Consider the following 23474-nt stretch of genomic DNA (forward strand, 5'->3'; position numbering starts at 1 on the left):
ATTTGCAACGAACGTCCTGGTCGTTGCAGTGTTCACATTCAAAGATATGGTGTGACGTTATGTAGTAGTCTGCCAAAAGTAGGCTGTACGTGATTTTGGATAAATGATCAATCAACAAGTGTCAACAACGCCATTAATATTCACATAAATATATGCTAATAATAAATGTATTAAACAATGAAAAAGGCGGTAAGAACAATATTGTGTACAAATGTATTTCATTCCCATACATGTGGTATGTAGTGTGAAGGATCACGAGAAAGGTATAACCACACAGACGGTTGCAATTTACATGTTTCCTTTAATTATTGTAGCTGAATTTTAGCATCAATTATTGTAGATGTATACACTTTCCCATCTGTAATTGTGCGCATTTATGAAGTCTGAGAAGTACAGACTCTGAGCCTGTTCTCCCCCACAATTTACATTAGAAGCGCCCCATATTAACCTGGAATCTCATCATTCTCATTTCATCTCTTCCTATTTATACAACTAAATTCTCTCTTCATGATGTTATATTACAACAGAAAATGGCCAGTGGTACAATGGAAAAAGGCAATAGTGCCTGCTATTGAGAAGTGTCCATCAGCAGCGTAGATATGTCGATTGTACCATACAAATGTACACATGTACCCATTATTGCTGTCAAATGTTCTTGCCAGTGCTGTATATCTAGAGAACCAGAATGGAAGAATTAAAAAAGCAATGTTTCTGACTCAGATCCCTGTACACTTATCAAGCTCTACTTACACACACTGGGGTTATATTTTGAATTGGAAGTTTCTGGATATTCACATGCTACTGGTACACAGAGCAGAACCTCTTGAACTTGTTCAAACAAAGTCACCACTTGCTATGTTGGGAAGTCATTGCTCGGAATCATGTACTTCTCATGATTTAGTTTCCTTCTACCTTCTATATTGGTGTTAAATTTCACATATATGAAGCAAGTACATATTAGTTATAAATCTTGGTGTTGTATATGTAACATTCCAAATACAACTACCATAGGTATTATTTAAAATTTGTACATGGGCAATAGCAGATTCTCCACAATGGACAACCACATCAAAGAGTCATGATCAGAAACCGACTTCTCTTAGCAATATCAACAAATTCAATAAATCAGCAAATCATTGTTTGCAACATGATGAAAGCTCCTTGACCTCATTCATACATTTTATAATCCTGAATAAAATCCAGATATAATCTTCTACTATGTTGAAAAATAGCCCTTACCATTCCCGCATACTGCAGCTGTAGTCATGCATTATTGTTTAGATGTATGCTAGTGCATGAATCTCTACCACACAACTTTACCAGGCACTAGCACATAATTGGTTCAGAAGATTTGCTTGTCAGTATAAGCATTCTGACTCTATGACCTCTTTATACAAAGTTAGGATGCCAACACCTTTTCACCTTCAACTCCCCTTTCCTGTTGAATACACATGTATGTCCCCCACCTACTATACTAAGTACCCCGTCCTCCAGGACCCCCCTACAGATTACTCTTCCCAGCTGGACTGTCCGCCCCCCCTGCAGCCTGTGCGAGGTCGATGACCTGCTGGGAGGCCTCGATGTGCTGTTCCTCCATGTAGCGCTGGCTGTTCCTCATCGTGTCCCCCAGGAAATATCTGTGGGGAATACACAATAACAGCACATTTCACCTTCAGCATGCTAGGGAAACATATTTGATGCAGAAATGATATCTGTCTGCAGTCATGCCATGTTGATTTGATTATATAGATGACATACGCATGTGCATCAATTTTCAACATGCTTAAAGTTAATTCCTACAAAGCAGCTGCAAAAGGAGCAAATATATATGCTGTAGATGAAAAATATGTACTATACATGTACATCTACATGTATAATGGTAAACATATCCTAATGTCAACGTCAAGTCCAAGGTCAAAAAAGAAGATGTGAAAATTAAAATGAAGAATCTATTGTTCCTTATTCAAAACTCTGTGTGTGTGGTCATTTGTTCAACCTTCCAGACCACTTACATGTAAATTTCACAATGAAGGCAACTCTTTTTACCAATTTTTTTTTTTGCATGCTCGCATCAGTTTTGGAGTTCTCAGAAGATGTCATCCATATAATCAAATCAATGTGGCCTTATGTATATCAAAAGTCTATGTCTGAAAAGAAAGTGGACATAACAATTGGAGTGATTTGCCATGCAAGTAACCAAAGTGCTTGAAGCACCAATACTGTTTTGTACAATTACTCCACCTTGTGGCCTCTCCCATTACTGCACCTACCTTGCTTACAGGGAAGTTTTCTACTTATAACATGTATCAAGTTAATACCAACTTGGTATACAAACTAAGAATATGCCAAACTGTGATTTCATTTGTTGTGCCTAAAGGAGAACTACTCCAAATGTTGAATTGTTAATATAATGGACAGGAAAGAATATTGTACAGTTACTACAAACAAAACAAGTCATATCATGAATTGGTAGTGACACACAAGCTGACCTGTAGTTGACCATGACCCCACATGACTGACTGATGCCACGGGGACCCGTGTCCGCCTGCCAGTTCAGCCTCCACAGAACCGCCCCGTTTCTCAAGTGGAAATTAGCTGGGGAAACAGCACGAATGTCACAGTAGCCTTCACATGGCTGACACAAACAGCTTCGAATCTATAGTAGCACCAACTGAGACAAGAAAAAGTAAGTCGACTATGATCATTAAAATTGTTATTTGTTATGATTGATATTCAAAACAAGCTGGCTCCAACTATGACGAGATCTGTACAACTTTCACCTACCTACAGGATTGACGGCATATCCTCTCCTCTTCTCAAGATACAGATACCTGGAATATGAGGAATATCTCAATCTATACACCAACTTATAATTATGATTTTTTTTTCCATGAAAGATTGATCACCAGCTTTTGTATACTAAAAGTCAACATCCCCTGAAGCACTGACACCACTGGTCAGAATACATGTATCAAAGAGACTCAAAAACATGATGATCTTTGTTAAAGAAATGTAGCCTTACTCACTAATAACCACTTTTGGAGGTTACACTTGTAGAACTGTGGACTTCTACTAGCCTAGGTGCCAGCATTGTTGGAACATTTTTACTCCTGGCTGGCACCCAGGATACTTTAACAACAAAGGACATTTCTAAAAAAAGGTATGAAGTGGAATTCTTTTTATTGCAGAATAGTTTGACAAAATTATGAAGACTGCAGGAGAAAACTTATTCCCTCACCTTGCACATAATCTCATAAGTGGATCCTTCAGTACCTCCACCATGGACTCTGCTCCCATCCACTGGTTGGTCTGTAGAAGTTTCTTCAGTGTGACCAATGGTGACACATCTTCCTTCCCTGCAATCTCCGCCACCTTCTGAAGCTCAGCTGAAGTCAGGAGGGTTGGAGCTGTAGATGAAGGACCATCAACCCCACTGTCTTCTGATGAGGAAGACTCTGAAATTGTTGGAAGGATATTGTTGGGTAACAAACTGTGGTATAAGACTCTTAAAATGGATGTGAAGCATGACAGCTTGTGTACAGACAGTGGATAGGGTCTGAAACTTATTTTTAGAAATAGGTGCATACTAGCCTCAAAATTTAGGTGCACCTAAAAACATAGAATAAAGTGGAATGTCAGCAAAACCTATGGAAATCACAAATCCTATTGCCTCTCCTTGGAGTTTGAATCTGAAATTCTATACTGTACAGTACCGGTAACTTTAACTTTTAATTACAAAACATACAAAAATTTTGAACAAGTAACAAAATAAAGGTTTCATCTTGAATGTAAGTTCATCTGTGATGGTAGTCAACATTATGTTACAATTTTAAGACCATAAATCTGTGCACAGAATAAAGCGCTTACCAACAAGCTTTTGATCAGTCCTCTGAAAGGTTTTATCATTTCTGTCTGACACCTTTAAGTCAAGGATATGCTGGATATATATACTGCAGTACTTTCACCTACATATAACCAAATACAAATATATAGCTACACTGGTGCACCTACAGCAACAATTAGGTCCACAGCTCTAATTTTGAGAGCACATAGGGGCAGTAGTTTGAGCCCTGGTGGACATAGAAACTACAAAAGCACTTTATGCTGTTTATTTGCAAAAATTAGTACATACAAAAGTACAAGCCTACATCATTTTGTGCTCACCTGTAGAGCCTAGCACCTTGTTGATCTCTCCAACCAACCAATCACGGAAGCCGGGGATGGGGGAGAGGGACGAGAACTGGGTCATCTTAGGAAACTCTGCCTGCAGTTCCCGTACAACCCGCTTGATGAGGTAGTTTCCAAGTTCAACTCCCTGGAGACCTGTTGGGTCAATATTCAAGGTCAACAAGCAGTATAACTAGTATGAATCAAATGGTTGAAGTTCAATATAAGATTTAAGAATGAGCCTGCTACATGAATGCTTCTGAAATGCTTTATGTATTAAGTATTATTAAGTAGCCTCTTTTTACAACAATGTTAATCACTGTTCATTGTCACATGTATGTCATGAACTTGCAATTAGCCTCTGGACATGAACTAGCAAAAATAAAACCCTATCAATATTATTTTGTAGCAGGATTTTTTACTTAGAGAATCAATTTTCTAAAGCCCAGATAAGTAGTGATGTCTTCCTGACCTTTCTGTGTAGAGGTGATGGAGTAAAAGATGGCAGTGTTGATGTTGTCCACATCCTCCTCATCCAGGATGGGGGTTGATACAATGGTCTGGAAACAAGGGAGATGTTGAGTTTTTGGGCTGCAATAGTTTCACTTCTTGTTGGAAGTGAACTTATAACCAGCGCATGTAACCGTCATCATTATAAGCAGGTATACAGGGGGACCATGATATGAGGATTAGCATGACATGAGCTTCCTCAATCTACGTCTTACAGCATGACACATGCAATTGCTCCCATGCTGACATGAACAGTTAATAATTAATACAAAAAATGTCAAAACTTCTTAAAGATAGATGATGGGAACGGGTTGCCAACACATACAATATCAAGCAAACACAAAAATTATATTCTCCTAAAAGAATTCCAACACTCTTCGCACTCTTCGTCGTAAGTTATTTGTAAAGAAGTAATTATCTTCTACTCATTTGGCATCGCTGAGATCTGATTGGTCTGTGTAATTCACCTGGATGTTATCTGAGATCTGATTGGTGAGTGCTGTGTGCAGGACCACCATAGGTTCCCTGGGCATGGTGCTGTGAGTGAAGATGAAGCACCTCCTGTAGGGCCCCACCCTCCGCTTCAGGTCCGACCAGTTCCTCATGGGGTGGACAGCCTCGTACTCACTAATCTGTGCAGGGGGAGAGATGTCTTATTTTGCAGTCAACATTTCTATACTGAGAGCTCACAGTGTAGCCTGCTATCCAGCCGTATTATAGCTCCTGAGTCTCTTCTGTCCTCTCCACAAATTTCATACCAGGCTACTCACCGGGACCTCTTTTTATGTGCAGCAAATTCTTACTGTAGGTTCATCTGTCAAAGGGTCTACAATCTGATTACAATGTTAACTTTTCCTTTTCCTATCAGTCATGTTATCAATAAAATGCATGGGCAGGGATTGGGCCACACACAGTCACAACTCGAGCTGTGACTATGTGGCTTGGAACAAAACACTTAATGCTTGCTATGGGGAAAATTTACAGGACCCAGAAGAAGTTACCATTGGGTGGACCTTGCAAGGTGGTCAGTTCAGCAGTTTTGACTGCACATTTTTTTGTTTTCTCATAGAAAACAGTTATGTTTGTCAGTTTGTTTGTATTGCATATCCAGTGCCTAATGGCATAACACACCAGGTTTGTGCTGAACAGTACATGCTGCATTATATCCGGACAGATTCTATGTTATCAGTAAAATGCAGTGACCATACCTTCTGTAGGATATCACATGATGACTCCCATGTTATCCTCTGAAGATGTAGCAGCCCTGCTGAGAACCAATGAGACAGCATCTCTCTCAAACACGAGCTGAAGCTCCGCAGCTCTGCACTGTCTTTTACTGAAGACAGGAGGTCCTGTAAAAACAGTGCATGGTTTTCTACTCATCCTGTTTGCAAACAACCATGCAAATAAAATGAACAGTGAGTAGACTTCTGACGAATTTGTGGCGTCATGTGGCACAAACGGTAAGGTGTTTGACCCAGACCTCAGAGATAACAGGTTTGTTTTTCCCGACGTTGTGCCCTTAGGAAAGGCACTGTACACGACTTTCCTCACTTCACTCAAGCAAATGAGTGCTTAGTTTTGGTTAGGGCCATCTCTCTGATAGGTCCTACAGTCCCATGGCGGCACCTGGGGAAATTACTGTCATATTGAGGGTCACCTGAGTGGCGCGGAATGGCAGCTCAATCCAGACCCTTGCGATTTAGCCTTGTCTATTGTAAGGTAAGGTAATTGTAAGCTCCTCGCAATTCTGGCTGCAAAGAGGGAGTAGTCAGCCCACCCAATAACAATAACTACACAATATCCCCGTATCCCACCTACCAGTGTGTCTGCTCTCATGTCCACCAGATGTTTGACTCCGCCCTCCAGTCGACCGATCTGCACAAACAGGTCATGGTACCTGGGTACCAGCGCTGCCTGTAGTCTCTCCTCCGCCTTCAGCAAGGCACCTTCACTTTTCTCCTATGGTACAGCAAGGGCATAGTCAATCTTATGGCAAAAAAACTTGCACTGAGTTCTCATCAAAATACGTGTATAGGAGTACCGTATATTCTCGATTTAAGTACGCACTTTTTAAACTTTTCAAAATTCAAAAAGTGTCCCAAGTCATTGCCAAAGTCGGGGTGCGTACTTTATTTGAGGTTGGCTTCCGGACAAAATGGGAAAAGGAGCTGAAATTCGCGTAACATACAGCACACATGGCCCGTGTTACTAAGCTGGAAACGCATCCTTCTTGCCTGAAAACAACAGCTCGTTTCTGCAGGAAGCAGCTCGATTTACAATGCCACATGGCACTGGAGCCCTGCCGAAAATGACCATGTCATTTTTAAGCCGTGGAGTCATCGATTTTGGATGATAATAGGCGAATAAAATGGATTGTTTACGTGCGCGCGTGACCGGGTGGATCTATTCCAAGATGGCGCTGGGGTTATTGGGGTCATTGGGACAGACTACTATTGTATGGGTAGAACTTTTCTGAGGGGTGATTATTTCTTACTTAAACCGTCGAAATTTTTTTGTTATTGTCATTTGAATAAAGGTGATAGATGTTGAAAAAAAGTTGATTGTAAGTTTATCAATTTTAAAAATATAATGCATTTGTGTATTTTTGTCAACAAACAGCATGGTTACCCATGCTACGAATGGAACATCACATGCAGCAGTCGACGTCTCCAGAAGCATTTCGGCGGCAATTTCTTCACAAAAGACGGTCGGAAAGTACAAACATCGTTTTCTTTGAAGTGGATCAAGATCAAGACCAGTTCTGGGAAGGATGGAGTACTATTCAGGATGTTTTCATGTTCAAATGAACTGTAAATCAGGCGCTGCAGTGCCAAATTTGAGAACTTTGTTACTTGCCGTAGCCGATTTACAAGTTTGCAGAGACGGATAATTTGCCGGCGGAGAAGTTTTCATAAATTTATAAGTCCTTGATTTAGGCAAAATTACTATTGGAAAAGAGATTAAACACTATGAATTTACAATTTGTCTGGTGCAAAAGGTGTTCCAGATCGCTGGAGAAGGGGTGCGTACTTTATTCAGGTTTTTCCATTTTACGTTTCAGTGAGGCAAATTTGTCTGAGACTTGCCCCAAATCGGGGGTGCGTACTTTAATTGGGGTGCGTACTTAAATCGAGAATATACGGTATGTGGTGTTTCAAAATCACCTCATCTTAACTATGTTACCTATATTTAACTATATCAACTACAAAATTTTAGAAAAGGCAATTTGATAGAGCACATGGGAAGTGTAGTTAACCATGCAGTACATGATTCCACTGTGTTGGACGTACCTTTGCTTGTGGTAGACCCTCTGCAGCCTTCAGTACTTCATCGTGATCTGTACCAAACTGCTGTGAGACTACCCGTAGGAACGTCGCCTTGTCTTCTGTTGACAGGGAGTTGTACACATCGCATAAGTGCCTGGTTTTCCCCTGTTGAGAGAAAGAAATCAGATTTGGGGACTTCTATGACACCAAATAAATGCCTGCTGTACAATGTTAAGATTTAAAGCGATAGAAGATTAATTAAAGTCTTAAAACTAATAATATAAAAGAATGAAATTTTGACAAGACAGCAGCCACCTTCACCTGGTATTTATCCTATTCTTGGCTAGTACTACTGCTCTTCTGTTTAATTCTATGCAGTTCAACCTGGCCCCATCACCAATAAAATGTTTGGTCTTTACATTCTGAAATATTTCCCAAATTAAATATTTCTTGGAGTAATGGCAGTTTGAACCCAATATGAGGACAATCAGGTAAATATTCAAATGCCTATAATTTCTCTATCAATGGCGCCAGACCATTCTGCATATAGGTAACCAGAGAAGCAAGCCTGAGAAAGAAAACTATACCTCAGGTATCGTTGGCTTTTTCAGTCCAGCTTCTTTAGGTCCGATGATCTCCGTGACCATCTGTGAGATGGTTGCCGTGAACATCGACGGCGAGGACACACCCGACTCCGCCCCATCTGCAGAGTTCTGCAGACCAGAGATGTTGTGGGCATAAATCTATAGGAAGGAAAAAAGAAAGTCTCGTTACTGTTATCTACACAATCATGTGAACAGATGGAGCAGACTGCCTGGAACAGACCAATGCAAAGTTGTACATTTTGGAGAACCCTTCTTCTGTGCTGTCATTTTGCCTTTAAGCTACAATATTTGAGTGATACATATTGAACACACAAAAATAGTACACCTAACTACAGCAACTAGAGAAATGATTTTTTTCATTATTGTACATAATACTGTAACAGAATAAAGTGAGAAGAGCATATAGTCAGGGACAGACTACTGAAAAGTTTTGTACATGTATTTGGAATATTTCACTTTCCTCTGTTTTAACATCTCTGGTAATTACTAGAGACACTGACCCTCTCAACTTCAGCTTCTTGACCTGCTTTGTTTGAGTAACACATACTACACACAAAGGAATGATGTAAGGAGGTTATAACCTCCTTGGTACATGTACACATGTAACTACTAACTAGAGTACAAAAGCTTAATCCTGACAGTGACAACATTACCTTCAGCCTCTGCCAATGAAGAGTCCCCTTTAACATATTTTTGGACCAATAAAACTTGTCACTGTAACTGCATGTGTACAGACTCACATATATCAGACACAGCAGTCAACAGCATATCCTTCAGTGTCCTCTAGAGTGTTAACCTTATACAGAAATGACCTCTGAACCCAAGCCATCTGTGTTTACCAAACATCCACCATGCCTGTCCTACTAATGAAGGATTCTAGTACACTTTCTGAGTTAATTAATCTAAAGCTCACTAAATATCTTGTCATAGAAAATGTACAGATTTAAGAACAATTTCCTACATTATCAAAATTATGTACTGCGTATGATAACCTTTTGATGGATCACATATTTAAATGCTTATTCTAATCATCATCATTATTGTAGTTGTCAAAGATAAGCAAAGGAGCACTACCAGTAGCAGGGCTCGAAATACTGGGTGCATGTGCACCCAGGTGCACCCAAAATTGGAGCTGTGCACCCAATTATTTTCTGTGGGTGCACAGGGTGCACCCAAATATTTTCTTAGGTTTATGTACGTAAAGATATCAAAGTACTAGTATACAACATATTCCTGACATCTAAGTTAGAAAGATAATAAAAATGTCTGTCATGGTACTTGTTTAAGAATTTGATAGCTTGTAACTAAGTTTTATTATCAGGATATTACCCGGTACTTAAATTTAAGTGGTGCACCCAAAATTTTTTTGGTGCACCCAATTTTTTAAGCTGGGTGCACCAGTGCACCTAATCCCCAAAATGAATTTCGAGCCCTGCAGTAGTATTAAAGCCAATCATGATAGCATTGTATAATATATATATAATATATTATATTTTATGTTATAAGAGAAGTAATTTGCAATTCACATATGAATATAATCCCACCCCCGATCATGAAGACCTGATTACTTGACAGGCACTCACCTTTTCTGTGTCTTTCTTTTCTTTTTTGAAACAGAAAATAATAATGCAGGAATTTTCAAATGCTATATTATATTTGGAAACAGATGGATCATATACTTTTTATCATTGAAGTGTGCAATTATTCGCCATCATATTAGAAGTGCAAACTTGATGAACTGATACATGATTACTCTACATGTACAGATGGATTCATTAGTGACAAGGTGACCTTAATTAACCTTTAGCTTCCACTAGGTATACCACACTAACAAGTCAGTGCTAATTCACTGGTAACTCTGCATTAAAAGGGTTAAACAACAATAATATTTCTATAAATGTAAAATGGACTCCATCTTAATATGTAAGACAGATGCTATGTTTCTCAACTCCTCTATATTGCAGACCACAATACTATTGCCTTAGTTTTAATAGCTATTGCCTTAAATCTCTAGGTCAAAATTCATATGCAAGACATGTATAGGATGATTATTTGAAATTATGGATGGCAATAAATAAGGCAACTTGGTAAACTGTCATTTCATCATTTCATTATTTTAAAATGATTTAAAAGCACAAGGTTCAATCTTGAATGAATATAAAGAAGTGAACATAATACATGTGTATGAATAATTTCATAAACACCGAAACATGGTACCTTTCTAAGCTTCTGCCAGGAAAATCCTCCTTGGAACATATTCCTTCATACAGAAGCCCGCACATGAAAAACCTTAGATAAATCTTCCATGCCCAGGGGAGCTATGATTATGAATGTGCTGTGGAGGGATTCCCACAACATGCATATCAACAAGCTTCACTGTGATGACCCACTCACTGGTGTTGCTACAGCATTCAATCTTCCTCCTTTGTGATGTCATCAGTTTCACAGCCAATCAACAGCTACCAGGCATTGTCAACCCTTGTTTCATCATCTGATGAAGATTGTGCAGTTTTCAACATCAGTTTTTCAGTGATGTCAGCTTTAGTTCTAGAATGTGATTTTAGCAGTGACCACTAGATCAAATATATTGTATACAGTCAATATTATTACATCATTGCTATTTAACATATGCAGTTATTGAGGATAGTTTACTAAAGCTTTGTTTGATGCTGGTTTCAACCAATAACTGAATAACAATTGACGGTTCAACTAATGGGAGAATGACTGCCATGTCCATCAAACATTTGAATTTGGCATGTTTTTACTTTGAATCTCTATATTACTGCAGAGGTGGGTTGAGCTATGGGATCAGTCTTTTTGCTGCAATGGTTCCATTGACTTTAATGACAGTTGAAGAGCATTTTCAAGTTATATGATGTCAACATTTTGGAAAATTATATTTCATGATGCTAAGCTAGAACTGCCCAGTCAGATTTATGCGGCTTGAAACATCTTTTATGAATCAACGATGTCTGGAAAAAAAATCAATATCATAAATAATTCAGCTGGTGGGCTGTTTCTGCTAACATGAAATTGCTTTTGTCAGACAAGTGGCTGCTATAACAGCAAACCAGACGATCATGCATTTTCTGTTGTTGGCATAAACCTTCTCACTGCAATTGACTTATTCATGCCACTTATTCACTAGTAAGGGTAGGAATTCAATCCCTCCGAAGGCCAAGAAGGTCAGGTCTGCTTGTTGTTATTAGGTTAACTAGATCACTCTGTGACGCACCCTGCGTGTATGTGAATACTATGTACCATATATATGAACTTGTCCTTGTTTGCACTTGGTTGAGAGCCCAGGAGGAAATTAAGTTTTACATAAATCACTTACAATTTTTAGTTACATGGAGTAAAAAAAATATACTGTCTACCACACAACCAACGCATAGAATTGATAATTCAACCTGAGGTTAAATTGCATGACATTTTATGATTAACTTTTCATCGAAATTGAAGTCATAGCTTAGATTCTAATGTTCCCACTGATATTGCCTTTTCACTGATATTGCTGTATTTATGACTTGTTTTCGATGTTTTTGCGCGGGGTGCGGAGATCAGAGAATGCACTTTTCTGAATATCCTCATCATGATTAGTATCTAATGCCAGCTATTCCTAATCAATGCTTTCAGTTAGACATGGATTGTAATTAAGTCAGTGGCATTGTCAAGTACATAACAGCTGGGACCATATCGCATAGCCTATATGGTGACCAGGTCTGTTTACCAAAATCGAGTCCTAAAAAGTTTTCCTTCTGGGTGTTCGGAAATACCGGTCCGGTCCGGACCGCGGAATTACCGGTCCGGTCTGTTTGGGGGGCGGAAAAACCGGTCCGATCTGTTATGCGTATAGCTACGCCCCCAGGCAGGAAATAGCAGAATTGCAATTTGTATGGTGTGTTCCCGTATATCACAACATGGGGCGCGTTGATTGGATGCATGGGGTCCGCATGCTAATGTCACTGTTTACGTCAGATCGATTGGCGACGGTTAACATAAACATTGCACTGGTGGAGAGTTTGCCATGCCCGATACGCCGAACGGAACCTACTGCCAACAACACTCAAAGCAGTAAAACCGACACTTTTGAACACTAACGTTACCGTAGATTACGCTTAGCGTAATCGTGCACACGCCATAAATCCGATCGTAATTACGGCCGTATTTACGGAACGGTATCACGTGAAGAGCGGTCGGTAATATTCAGAATATTCATGTATGCTTTGAATACCGTGTACACGGAATATTCATGAAACACCATTAATTATCAATCAAACAGCCTGATTTACGGCAGAAATTTAACAGCGTTTGGCCGGAAGGGTGGGGTTCTACCACGTGCGCAACGTAACTAGACTGTGGTTTGTTTTTTTTTAAGTAAAATCGCTAGCCGATGTTTTGCTATTTTCCTAACACGAAAGGGCAATCCTCATCACCATGTTTTCTTGGAAATATTTCTTCAAACAAAAATATGTGTATTTAAACAATACTGAGATAAATGCAACCGTTGCAACGTCAATATAAATCGCCTGTACATGTTCGCAGAAAATCTAACGTTACCGGACAACACAAGTCACCGGCAACTTTGATATTGCCGCTGGGCGTGATCAAGATCGGGAACATGCACTGGTCAGCGCGCGATCGGAAAGCCACCTTCGAATTTTGATAGGAATATCTGTGCACGGTAAATACCTATCTGGAATGGTGCAACCATGTATTTTAGAACTACTACGTACTACGCTTTCTATTAGATATGACCAAAGATCTTATATACACTATAGAGTTTATAGGCACTTTTCTCAATGGTATGACACGAGCTGTCGGCATGTACACGCCGTAAATACTACGACGTCACGGCCTTGTATACGGGTTTTGTGTGGGGTTCAGAAAGTGGGGAATGTTGTCAAACTTTGTGGTTTTGAGCGGAAATATGGGACCTACATTATTGAAATAGAAACCAATAGATATTTTGTGCGGGTGAATATGTTTAGTAGATGTTCAGATACCGGTAGAATTGTAGCAAAAATGGGTCTGACCCGGGCCCTCCCGCCGCGCCGCCCAATTTGATTGACACATGCGGGCGGGCGCGGCTTCTTTGAGTTTGACCAAGGAGGTTAATCGCATTGCTTTGACGGCATACTTTCAAAGAACGGCCATGCACATATTAATACAACTATCAGCACGGAGCTTGTTTTTCCACAGTGTTTGATTTTGTTTCTTGGTTTACTTTATTTCATAGCGATATTTAGTACCGATGAATATCTTTTAGATATTTAGGAATAACATGTACCGTGAACCCACATTTCAACAGGCGTGCACAAATTGTTAGACATATTCAGTTGCGATTTATACTGATATATGGTGCCACCGCGACTTAAGATGACTAAGGCATGGAGTTTCTTCTTACATTTAGCGATGTACCTACCGTATTTCCACATTTGGAATAGATGGTGGTCGATCTGGTAGCTGCACAATGATGATGGAAAGCTGTCGTACGAACTTACCTTCCAGGTTTTAAACGTTTTAAGATGTCCTGTAGTGTACATGTGTATTCTCCAAATTAAAGGAGATTTAAAAGTTTCTCACCGATAATTTTGGAAAGTTCGCAACTGCAGTGTAGTTGTAGATTATAAAATCAATAAACAATGTTTAAAATGGGGGTAGATCGCCACGACTGTTAACAGCGATATTTATTACAATCGGAAGATTATATGCTGTTTTTTGTTGTTGTTTTGGGGCTCATTCATACAACCCCCTCTCGACATTTCTTGTAGTATGAATCGGAAATACAAAATTTTTGAAATATTTGGACGATGAACTTCTGTAATGCTATTTTTTTTATATCAAGATTTTGAAATCAAGAGGTCATGATAGTTATTGCCTCATGTCGGTGTCAGTTGTTAAACCAGGACATCAGAATCTAGGATCGCTGCAAGGTTAACTGTATTCCAGGCCATTCCTCTGGCCGGCCGACTCCCCTAGCGTACCATTGACTCTATTTGTCCATTTTCTACAATTATTTTATTTTTTATTTTATTGGTTTGGCTGCACCGAACACACAGCCAGGGCTGCCCAACTAGCCTATGGCTATTACAAAGGGCTAGCCCTGCTGACAAACACATAAACAATACAGATTAAAAAAATTAAACTACCGATCCGCGGAGCCTGGTAGAGGCTAGGTCTTGTTGGCGGAGCTGCACCCCCGACGATCAGCAGTGTGCAAGGGATGGAAGCCCGAATCCCTTTATTCTGACTTAGAAATGTAGCTACCTAATAATAGTATGTCTTAAATTAATACATAGAAGTAAGTGCAATGTTAGTTACGACTTCACAAGTTTGAACAGGTACGGTTAGTTAGTTACGTACGCCAACTCAACATTGAACAGACAAATACGATCAAAAAATACATTAAAAACACATGAATGCCCTGTATTGATTTCGTCGGTCGACTATCCGACGATCAGGAGCGGCCGTCAGCGATGTTCCGTCCCAAGAGCTCCGTCAGGAACAGGTAGGTCTTGTTGGGCCCCTCGGCACCCTCGACGACCAGCATCATCATTTCAAGCAAAGTCGTCGAATGAAAACATAGTTTTGTATCGTCTCGTAAAGTAGTTGTGATATCAATAACTAATTAAACAAGGACCATCATCTTAACTAGAAATACATGGGCATATGGTTACATTATACAATGTAAATTGTATAGTGTATTATACAATGTATATTAAATTTCAAAGAAGAAAAAAATATCCGAAAAGTCCGCCTCTAGAAAAGTAGCTATGATATCAATCAATTCCTAACAAAGGAGCATCAGCTTATCTATAGAAATATAAGTTATGACCGGGCATAATATGGTTTTACAATTTCACCTTGTATATGATAAATAAACTACTCAGGCAAATCTTATATTTCCACTTGCAAAGAAAAAAGGTTATACTCGGTGAGACATTTGTAATGGGTATATTAGTCTCCGATTTCTAACGTAATGTAGGAAGTTCTACACGATCCTGAAAAGCTATCCCTCGGCAGTTTGTGGAGTTCTGTCGGCCTGATCAAAGGGTACCGATATGCTAAGTAGGTTAGGGATATCATTACAGAGGAAACCGCACGACTGCCAATCACAATCACAACCATAGTAACAGCCAGGCTGTGGCATTGTCGGTCTGTGGATGGGATTTGAATTAAAATACAAGTGCTATTTACTTTTGGAAATGAATCAAGCCAAGAGCTCCAAAGAACCAAGGACGTTACATCAACAAAGAACGAACCACTGTATTTACGATTCTCTATAGTATTATTATCATTTTTATATTCTACGCACTCGATGTGTAACGAAATCAGCACGAGTCTGCGACAGTCACAGACTCGCGGCGCTCCGTGTAAGACGCCAGGCACCCCCGGACTGTCACTCTTGTTTCAACATTTTCCCACGCGTTCAGCTGGCCGACACGAGACTGCCGAACATTGAAAGCCCACCTTTGGTCAATTCCTGTCAAATCTATTTCCAACATACAAATTACGATGTCTATTTAGCGCTGTGGCTTGGTTAAGTTCGAATATATTAGGGTCACCCATATGACTGTTTCGGGTCTAAAAACTACACGGGCGTCTTTCCCGTCGCCTCGGCGTCCGAGTTTTCGCAGGTGATTACAAGGGATTGTTGTCATCAAAACAAAATATTCGTCTTTAGCGACAAGTGCAAGACAACAATCAATATCAATCTCGGTAAAATCTGTCATTTATACAGAGAATATGATATGTCAAGAAACATCGCACACATATCCATGCACGCTGCGTATTTCGGGATCAACGACCTATCCACGCACGCTGCGTATTTCGGGGTCAACGACCTAATGTGCGCCGCTTTGAATGCAGAAAACTTCTGATGGATATTATTAATACACAATCCAATCATTCCAACCTACAGTTCTCTCATTATGAAACAAGTGTTAGGGATTACATTTTCGCACCAAAAAAGAGAAGAATTTTGTACGGATGAGAACGCACTCCGCTAGCAACATGAAAGACCGCACCGACCGGAGCCGGTCTTACGTTGATGCGTTGATTTACTACTGTCACTGGAAGGATACCGGCATTCTTACTATTCATACTGTTGTAAAATCAAGGCGCTAATCAGTTCTTACGGTGAGGACACGCGGCTCATCATCACCTCATTAGCGTTAATGCGCTCCATGTTGTGATATACGGGAACACACCATACAAATTGCAATTCTGCTATTTCCTGCCTGGGGGCGTAGCTATACGCATAACAGATCGGACCGGTTTTTCCGCCCCCCAAACAGACCGGACCGGTAATTCCGCGGTCCGGACCGGACCGGTAATTCCGAACACCCTTTCCTTCTTGTGTTTATAAGGATGTTGTTCCCTTTATAAAGTCATCATCTCAATAAGTATAAGATAGGCAAGCTGACCAGTCTTACAGTGATGGATGTAGCCACTGACCTTCCTGAGTCTCTGCCATTTGAAGCTCCCCTGCAACATCTCTGTCCTCCCGCCCCTACCCGCGCAGCATGCCAGCTCTGCCCCCACCCTACCTGATCTCCACACCCCGCGCAAAAACATCGAAACCGCGCGGGGATTGACGTAAGCGTAAGATATAAAAAGAAAGAAACTTATTTCTGGACGTCTGGCATCTGCCCATGCCACTCATTCCGGTCGGAGTAATGATTAACAGGACCTAGCTAACATTTGATGACAAGAGCACAGCTGACATGCTGAGGTTTCGTGTTTGCATTCTTAGGATTACATTCCGGGTCAAAGTTTGTAGCACCGCATCAACCCACTTAAAGTCACAAAACACGTCATATGATTTTAGATAAATCAAAAATAAGTAGAACAAATATTTGATATTAATTTAAAGCCTTTACAAGTCATTTTTGAGTGAAAGATATGTTAATCTCCGAAACGTACTCATGATTTTTAGGATTTATCGCGGTCTTAGCAAGGTCGAAGTTGAAAATGATGACGTTTTCAACATGGCGGAACCAGGAGCAAATTTTCACAACTTTCTGCATTTTTTTGTCTGAAAAGAGCTACCTTTCCAGTCTCTGGTAACCTGCCGTCTTGCAGCTATCGATTAAGGTCGGTAGCATTTATAGGAATCATTTTTACGTGGATTTCTTTAGCTATTGATCATGAATTGGGCGTTATAATTTGTCCGTTTCGCGCACATGCTAGGGGTCACGTAACACGTTTGTTAGCAGACGACAAACCAGAATCTTCACAACGATGTTTTCGACACGAGGACTTCCTTCCAGGACGGCTTTGCCATCTTTTCTTCGATTACCTGACGTGTTGGCCACAAACACTGTAAGGACTACGACAAGCTTGCCACGTAGGAGCGTTACAGATCATTTATTAGCAAATTCCAGATCACGTTTCAACGCCCATCAAAGGACTGCATCTCACTTTGCATTTCGGGATCATTTCAACAGTAATCCATTGCTAGGATGTAAGAAAGATAGTGGTTTGATAATGAACAGATTGCAGAGGCGTGTTGTTAGTATGTGGCCTTCAGGAAGAAAGTCGGACTGGCAGAAAGCCCTTTCGGACGCAGAGAAGGTGGTGGGTTACCCGACATCCTTCATGAGTCTGCGCTATCTGCTGAGTGATGAGCTGTCTAACGTGGCCATGCACCTGAGGAAGCTGGTGGGGACGAAGCATCCCATCCTCAAGACGGCAAGGTACAGTTTAAGTTTGCACAGACTTTATTTCATGGTATGAGAGGAAAGGGGGCTTCCACATTGTTTTAAGTTTGAAGTGCATTTGAAAAAGTGCAATGTCTGCGGTTGATGTTTCCAAGCAACGATTGGACTGATTAGCCACGCCTATACTCACAAGGTCCTCATTGACATCAGATGGACTAACATCGCATTTGAAAAAGTACAGTAGTCAGACAGCTGGAGCATATGTCAAAAGTAGAACCACTGTAAATGTTACATGATTTACAGTAGTTGATGCAAGCATGAAGATTGATATCCATGGTACAGGTGGTCTTAAGTTATCTTAAAATATGACAGTGCAATGTATTGCATATTCATGCCCAACTGGGGCTAAATATATTAAGTTAGATACCTAGAGTATTATCAGAAAACAATGCTGTCCTTTATCTAATAGATGTAATTTAAAAGCATCTTCTCACTTCTTAAAACATGTATAAACAAATCTTCAGAGTGCAGAATATTTATGATGATATAACAGTATGTTTCCTTTGCTAGATTTGCATATCTCTGGTCTAGATGTAACAGTACTGCACTGTGTTACATGTGTCTTTCCCAGGGGTTTTGTGTACGATGGTAACAACAGCATGCAGACCCGAGGCCTGCTGGTGCTGCTGGTGTCCAAGGCTGCAGGGCCAGGTGGGGAGTGGGAGGAGGAGGAGGAAGAGGAAGGGGAGGGGGAGGACAGCAATGGGAGGACAATGGTCTCTGGCATCTATCGAAGGTACTTGTACTTATAGCTGTCTGATAAATCTTAGTTTAAGATAACAGGATACAAATGTATTTTCATGTTAAGTGTCTTGAACAGTTAGTTCAGACTGTGTTTCCCTGTCTTTGCTGCTGACTGTGTTTCCCTGTCCATGGTGCTGACTGTGTTTCCCTGTCCCTGGTGCTGACTATGTTTCCCTGTCCCTGGTGCTGACTTTGTTTCCCTGTCCCTGGTGCTGACTGTGTTTCCCTGTCCCTGTGCTGTGTTTCCCTGTCCCTGGTGCTGACTTTGTTTCCCTGTCCATGGTGCTGAGTGTGTTTCTCTGTCCATGGTTCTGAGTGTGTTTCTCTGTCCATGGTTCTGAGTGTGTTTCTCTGTCCATGGTTCTGAGTGTGTTTCTCTGTCCCTATCTGTGTTTCCCTGTCCCTAGTGCTGACTTTGTTTCCCTGTCCATGGTGCTGAGTGTGTTTCCTTGTTCCTATCTGTGTTTCCCTGTCCCTGTGCTGTGTTTCCCTGTCTCTGGTGCTGACTTTGTTTCCCTGTCCTTGGTGCTAACTGTGTTTCTCTTTCCCTGGTGCTGACTGTGTTTCCCTGTCCCTGGTGCTGACTGTGTTTCCCTGTCTCTGGTGCTGACTGTTTTTTCTCTGTTTTCCTGTCTTTTGTGCTGGTTGCATTCCCTTGTCCGTCTTGCTGACTCTGATTTTCTTTCACTGGTGCTGAAGTCTCTCACTGGTGCTGAAGGATATCCAAAAGACCTTTGTCAGACCTAGAAAAGTGATACATATGATATAATGTTGATGGTGTAAATTGGTATACTGTTGAATGATTTGATATTATATGTTACTAGCCAGAGGAGTCTTGCAGAGATAACAGAGATGATCCACACAGCATACCTAATGCATCGAGGGGTCGTTAACCTTGAGGAGGTGACCTCTGCTGATGGAACAGTCGGTGACATGTCCTTTGGAAACAAGATGGCGGTGCTGAGTGGGGATTTTCTACTGGCTAATGCCTGCACTGGGCTGGCTCAACTCAGGAACACTAAGGTACTGTATCATTGTACTTAAAAAGCCACTGTATCAAGATTTTTGATGGAAAAGTTGAACATCTGACCAGTCATAGGTACAAAAATCAAACTTAGATGTATTTGCCAATAATTCACAAATTTATGGCCAAAACTGACACAATGACCTCTCAACCACAATTTATGGCACTGCAAATATGCACTGCAATTGTTTTGAGTTAACCATGAATTTAAGACACAGAAAAAATTTCTGTTTCCCTTACTTTAAAGTAAAACCCCTTCAGAAGTAAGAGAAATTATGCCAATCTTTTTAAATGAACAGCAAAATCAAAACAACTTTTTACAGGAAAGTAAAGAAATTTGTTGCATGGGGCTTTGGAAACTTTACAATTTCGTGTCATATGTTTTCCTGCATCCTATTTTCTGATATGTAAATGGTCTGGGTTGTACAAACTTGTAGCTATATTTGCCTCAATAAAGGAGATTGAATATTGCACTAGAATATAGCTGCTTCTTATCCATTGTATGTAGGTTGTGGAGATTGTGTCCAGTGCCATTGCTGACATGATGGAGGGATCGTTCTTACTAGAACAGGACAACCAGGGTGTCACCTTCCTACCAGACAAGGACTGGACCATCAAGGACTGGACCAACCACAGCTTCCTCTGCTCGGGCAGTCTGATTGCCAAGTCCTGCCAGGCCGCCATGATGCTGGCCGGTCATCGGCTGGACATACAGAAGAAGGCCTACAACTATGGGAAACACATGGCGCTGGCGCACAGGGTATTAGATGGTTTTAACCCTCTTCTGTCTGACATTTGGTACACATTTGGTCAAATACAATTCAATCTTTACTTTACTTCCAGACGTTTTGAGTGACATCTATTACTCAGTGTCACTAGAATGAACAATGAATGATCTGTTCATTCTAATGATATTGAAGACTGATGCATGTCACTTGAAATGTATGGAAGTAAATCTCTGTTTTTATCCAGTTGTAGAGATTGAATAGTATTTGAATATTGTTTACCTGGATATCTAACCCTCTTAAACATGGTAAACATCTGTTTCTTTTTTTTTTGCATGAACAGTAAACTGCCTTAAAATGCTGAACACACCAGTGCAATCATACACCCTCTTTTCTCATAGGTTGACATGAGTAAATCTCATTTTGTCATAGAGGAAGTTTAAAATGATTATATTTTCTCTGTGTTTCAGCTGCATGCTGACCTCCTGCCCTTCTCAGACTCCAGTGACCCCAACATGCCCTTTGCCCTGACCTCTGCCCCCATGGTGCTTCACATGGAGCATGCTGGGAGGGCGGCTGTTACCGACAAAATTACTCAGGTTTGTTCAATACTGTAAATGCAGAAATGTTTGCGGTGGTTTTATGTTCGCAGTTTTTGCAGGGACCACTTCACCGTGAACTTAAAACCACCACGAATATTTTTTCCATTATAGTATGAGATTGCAGTCTATGGGGCTACCGCGAACTTAAAACCGCCGCCAACAGTCCACTTTCTCGCAAATGCGAAATTAAATGCCTGCAAACTCAAGTTGCTGCAAACTTAAATGCATTTACAGTAATGTAACATCAAGAAGCTTTGAAACAGAAACTATATTTTATGATTTAAAAATTAGGGTATGGTATGCCGTATAAACTTGTGAACAGGTATACAGTAGAAGCCGTTTAACTGCACACCCCATTTGCCAGCATGTTTCGTTTAATTATCCAGGTGGTGCAACAAAGCAAAGTTATCCAACTGCACTACACCACCACGGGATTTGGTACCATTAACAGAAGTGTGCGGTAATCTGTTGTGCAATTAGCTGGCTTCTGCTGTACCTTTCAACTGCATGCAATTTCAAAAACCATCAAGAACATTTAGTTGCTTTTTGTTATCAAGTTTTTTTTCCTCTTTATTAAGGTTTCAGACAAGGCAATGAAAGTTGACTACAAGCAGCTCCGCCTAGAGGTTCTGAAAGGTCCTGCAGTCCATGCTGCTAAGGAACTGTGCTACGACCACTCCCAGAAGGCACTCGCTGCTGTGACAGTGTTCCAAGAGTCTGAGGCTAAAAGTGCTCTGGAGAACATGACCAGAGCTGTCACAAGGTTCTAAGCTTGAAAGTAGAATGTTACAATACATTTGTATTATGGCATTATGGAGCTACTTCTTTGTAAAGAGGCTACTAAACAATATTATATTTCATATTGGTTGAACCAGTGAATGCAAAATGAAATTGTGAGTGATCCTTCAAATAGATTCCTTAGTTGCCTACATGTTATTTGAAATAAGTATGTAACATGTAATGCTGAATGAATCTCAGAAAATGTGTGGCAAATGTTCAATAGTTTTTACTTGCTCGTTTATTGAAGCAGTGTTTTTATGTATGTTAGCTTGAATGTTTTGCACACAAAGCAATATTCTCCTAGATACTGGTCCTCTTCAGTCAAAAATAAATAACAAGCATTTTCTGTTTTTTATTTGGCAAAGGGGAATGACATCTCTTTGATATATTCTTATACTACAACTTATAATGTCACATATCACTCACATTTACTAACACAAACTACCTGAAATCCAATCCAAATTCATCTTACGACATTTTAGACATATTGGATGTTTTAGGTTTCATGAGATGATGCCTCATTTTTGTGTCCTTAGTATTTTCTTATTCCAAAGTAGAGTAATGTTCTGGTGTGTTTCATACTAAGTTGTGTAGACATATTTTACTGCCAAGTTTGGTTGTATTTACATCATAATCTATATTATGATTGTAAGATCCTCAAGTGTATTGTAAAATCTGTAGTTGTGGGAAAAGGTGATTATCATTATGTATTAGTGACTTATTTCTTCCATCACTGTATTGATCATACTATGGCTGTTTAGTGGTGATGTCTGGCCATGTGAAATTACCTCATGAATTTCTTGACGTCCAATGGAATCCGATGCTGCTCACATAAGCGTAAACCTGTTTGTCAACAGAATTCAATTCATGTACAGCACATGCTTGAGTCCTAGAATTTTCCTTTTACTGTACTATTGTTGTGCCATGTGTGTGAAGACAACTACTCTACATTACAAATTTACAATGGTTCCTTTTGAACTTCTCTGGAAGAAAATTTCATTTATCACTATAGAAATGGTGCTACAAAAAAACGAAAATTTACACAGCTCATTGTCCTTGTGTTTTTATTAACTTTGGAGACTTGTCTTTATTTATTGTCACTGTACCAATAGATGTCCCCACATTATCTTCTAGCAGATGCAATGTTTGGGTCCCATTCAGCTGGTAATGGTAAAGAGGAAGACATCATATCTGTATGAAAATGTCCAAAATGTAGAGATCATTTTCCAGGATTTATACACAGAATGAACCAATTTTAAATACAACATAATTATCTTTAAATGATTATTGATGGTCAAGCACACGCAATCGGAGGTCCTTAGA

At 40.1% G+C, this 23474-nt stretch overlaps 2 protein-coding genes across 7 annotated transcripts; one reads left to right on the plus strand and one right to left on the minus strand.

Annotated features, from left to right (window-relative positions):
• Positions 1-281: 281 nt before the first annotated feature.
• LOC118423206 (malonyl-CoA decarboxylase, mitochondrial-like) lies at positions 282-17323 on the minus strand. Of its 6 annotated transcripts, none has more exons than XM_035831264.1 (12): positions 17012-17323; positions 8534-8689; positions 7971-8111; positions 6499-6639; positions 5886-6029; positions 5145-5309; positions 4640-4727; positions 4165-4323; positions 3239-3455; positions 2785-2831; positions 2490-2595; positions 282-1637 (listed from the first exon to the last, which is right to left on the minus strand). In XM_035831264.1, the coding sequence occupies exons 1-12, from the start codon at positions 17129-17131 to the stop codon at positions 1502-1504; spliced, it is 1620 nt and encodes a 539-aa protein (XP_035687157.1). In that variant the 5' UTR covers positions 17132-17323; the 3' UTR covers positions 282-1501. The 6 variants fall into 6 exon arrangements, with proteins under 6 accessions (XP_035687157.1, XP_035687158.1, XP_035687159.1 ...); XM_035831265.1 differs by lacking the exon at positions 17012-17323 and adding an exon at positions 10769-11429; XM_035831266.1 differs by lacking the exon at positions 17012-17323 and adding an exon at positions 9205-9498.
• A 186-nt stretch (positions 17324-17509) lies between these two features.
• On the plus strand, positions 17510-23197 carry LOC118423211 (decaprenyl-diphosphate synthase subunit 2-like). Its single transcript, XM_035831272.1, has 6 exons — positions 17510-18252; positions 18848-19012; positions 19845-20043; positions 20553-20804; positions 21240-21368; positions 21950-23197. The coding sequence occupies exons 1-6, from the start codon at positions 17798-17800 to the stop codon at positions 22139-22141; spliced, it is 1392 nt and encodes a 463-aa protein (XP_035687165.1). The 5' UTR covers positions 17510-17797; the 3' UTR covers positions 22142-23197.
• The last annotated feature ends 277 nt before the right edge of the window (positions 23198-23474 follow it).

This window comes from Branchiostoma floridae, chromosome 9 (assembly GCF_000003815.2).
Source record: "Branchiostoma floridae strain S238N-H82 chromosome 9, Bfl_VNyyK, whole genome shotgun sequence".
NCBI lineage: Eukaryota > Metazoa > Chordata > Leptocardii > Amphioxiformes > Branchiostomatidae > Branchiostoma > Branchiostoma floridae.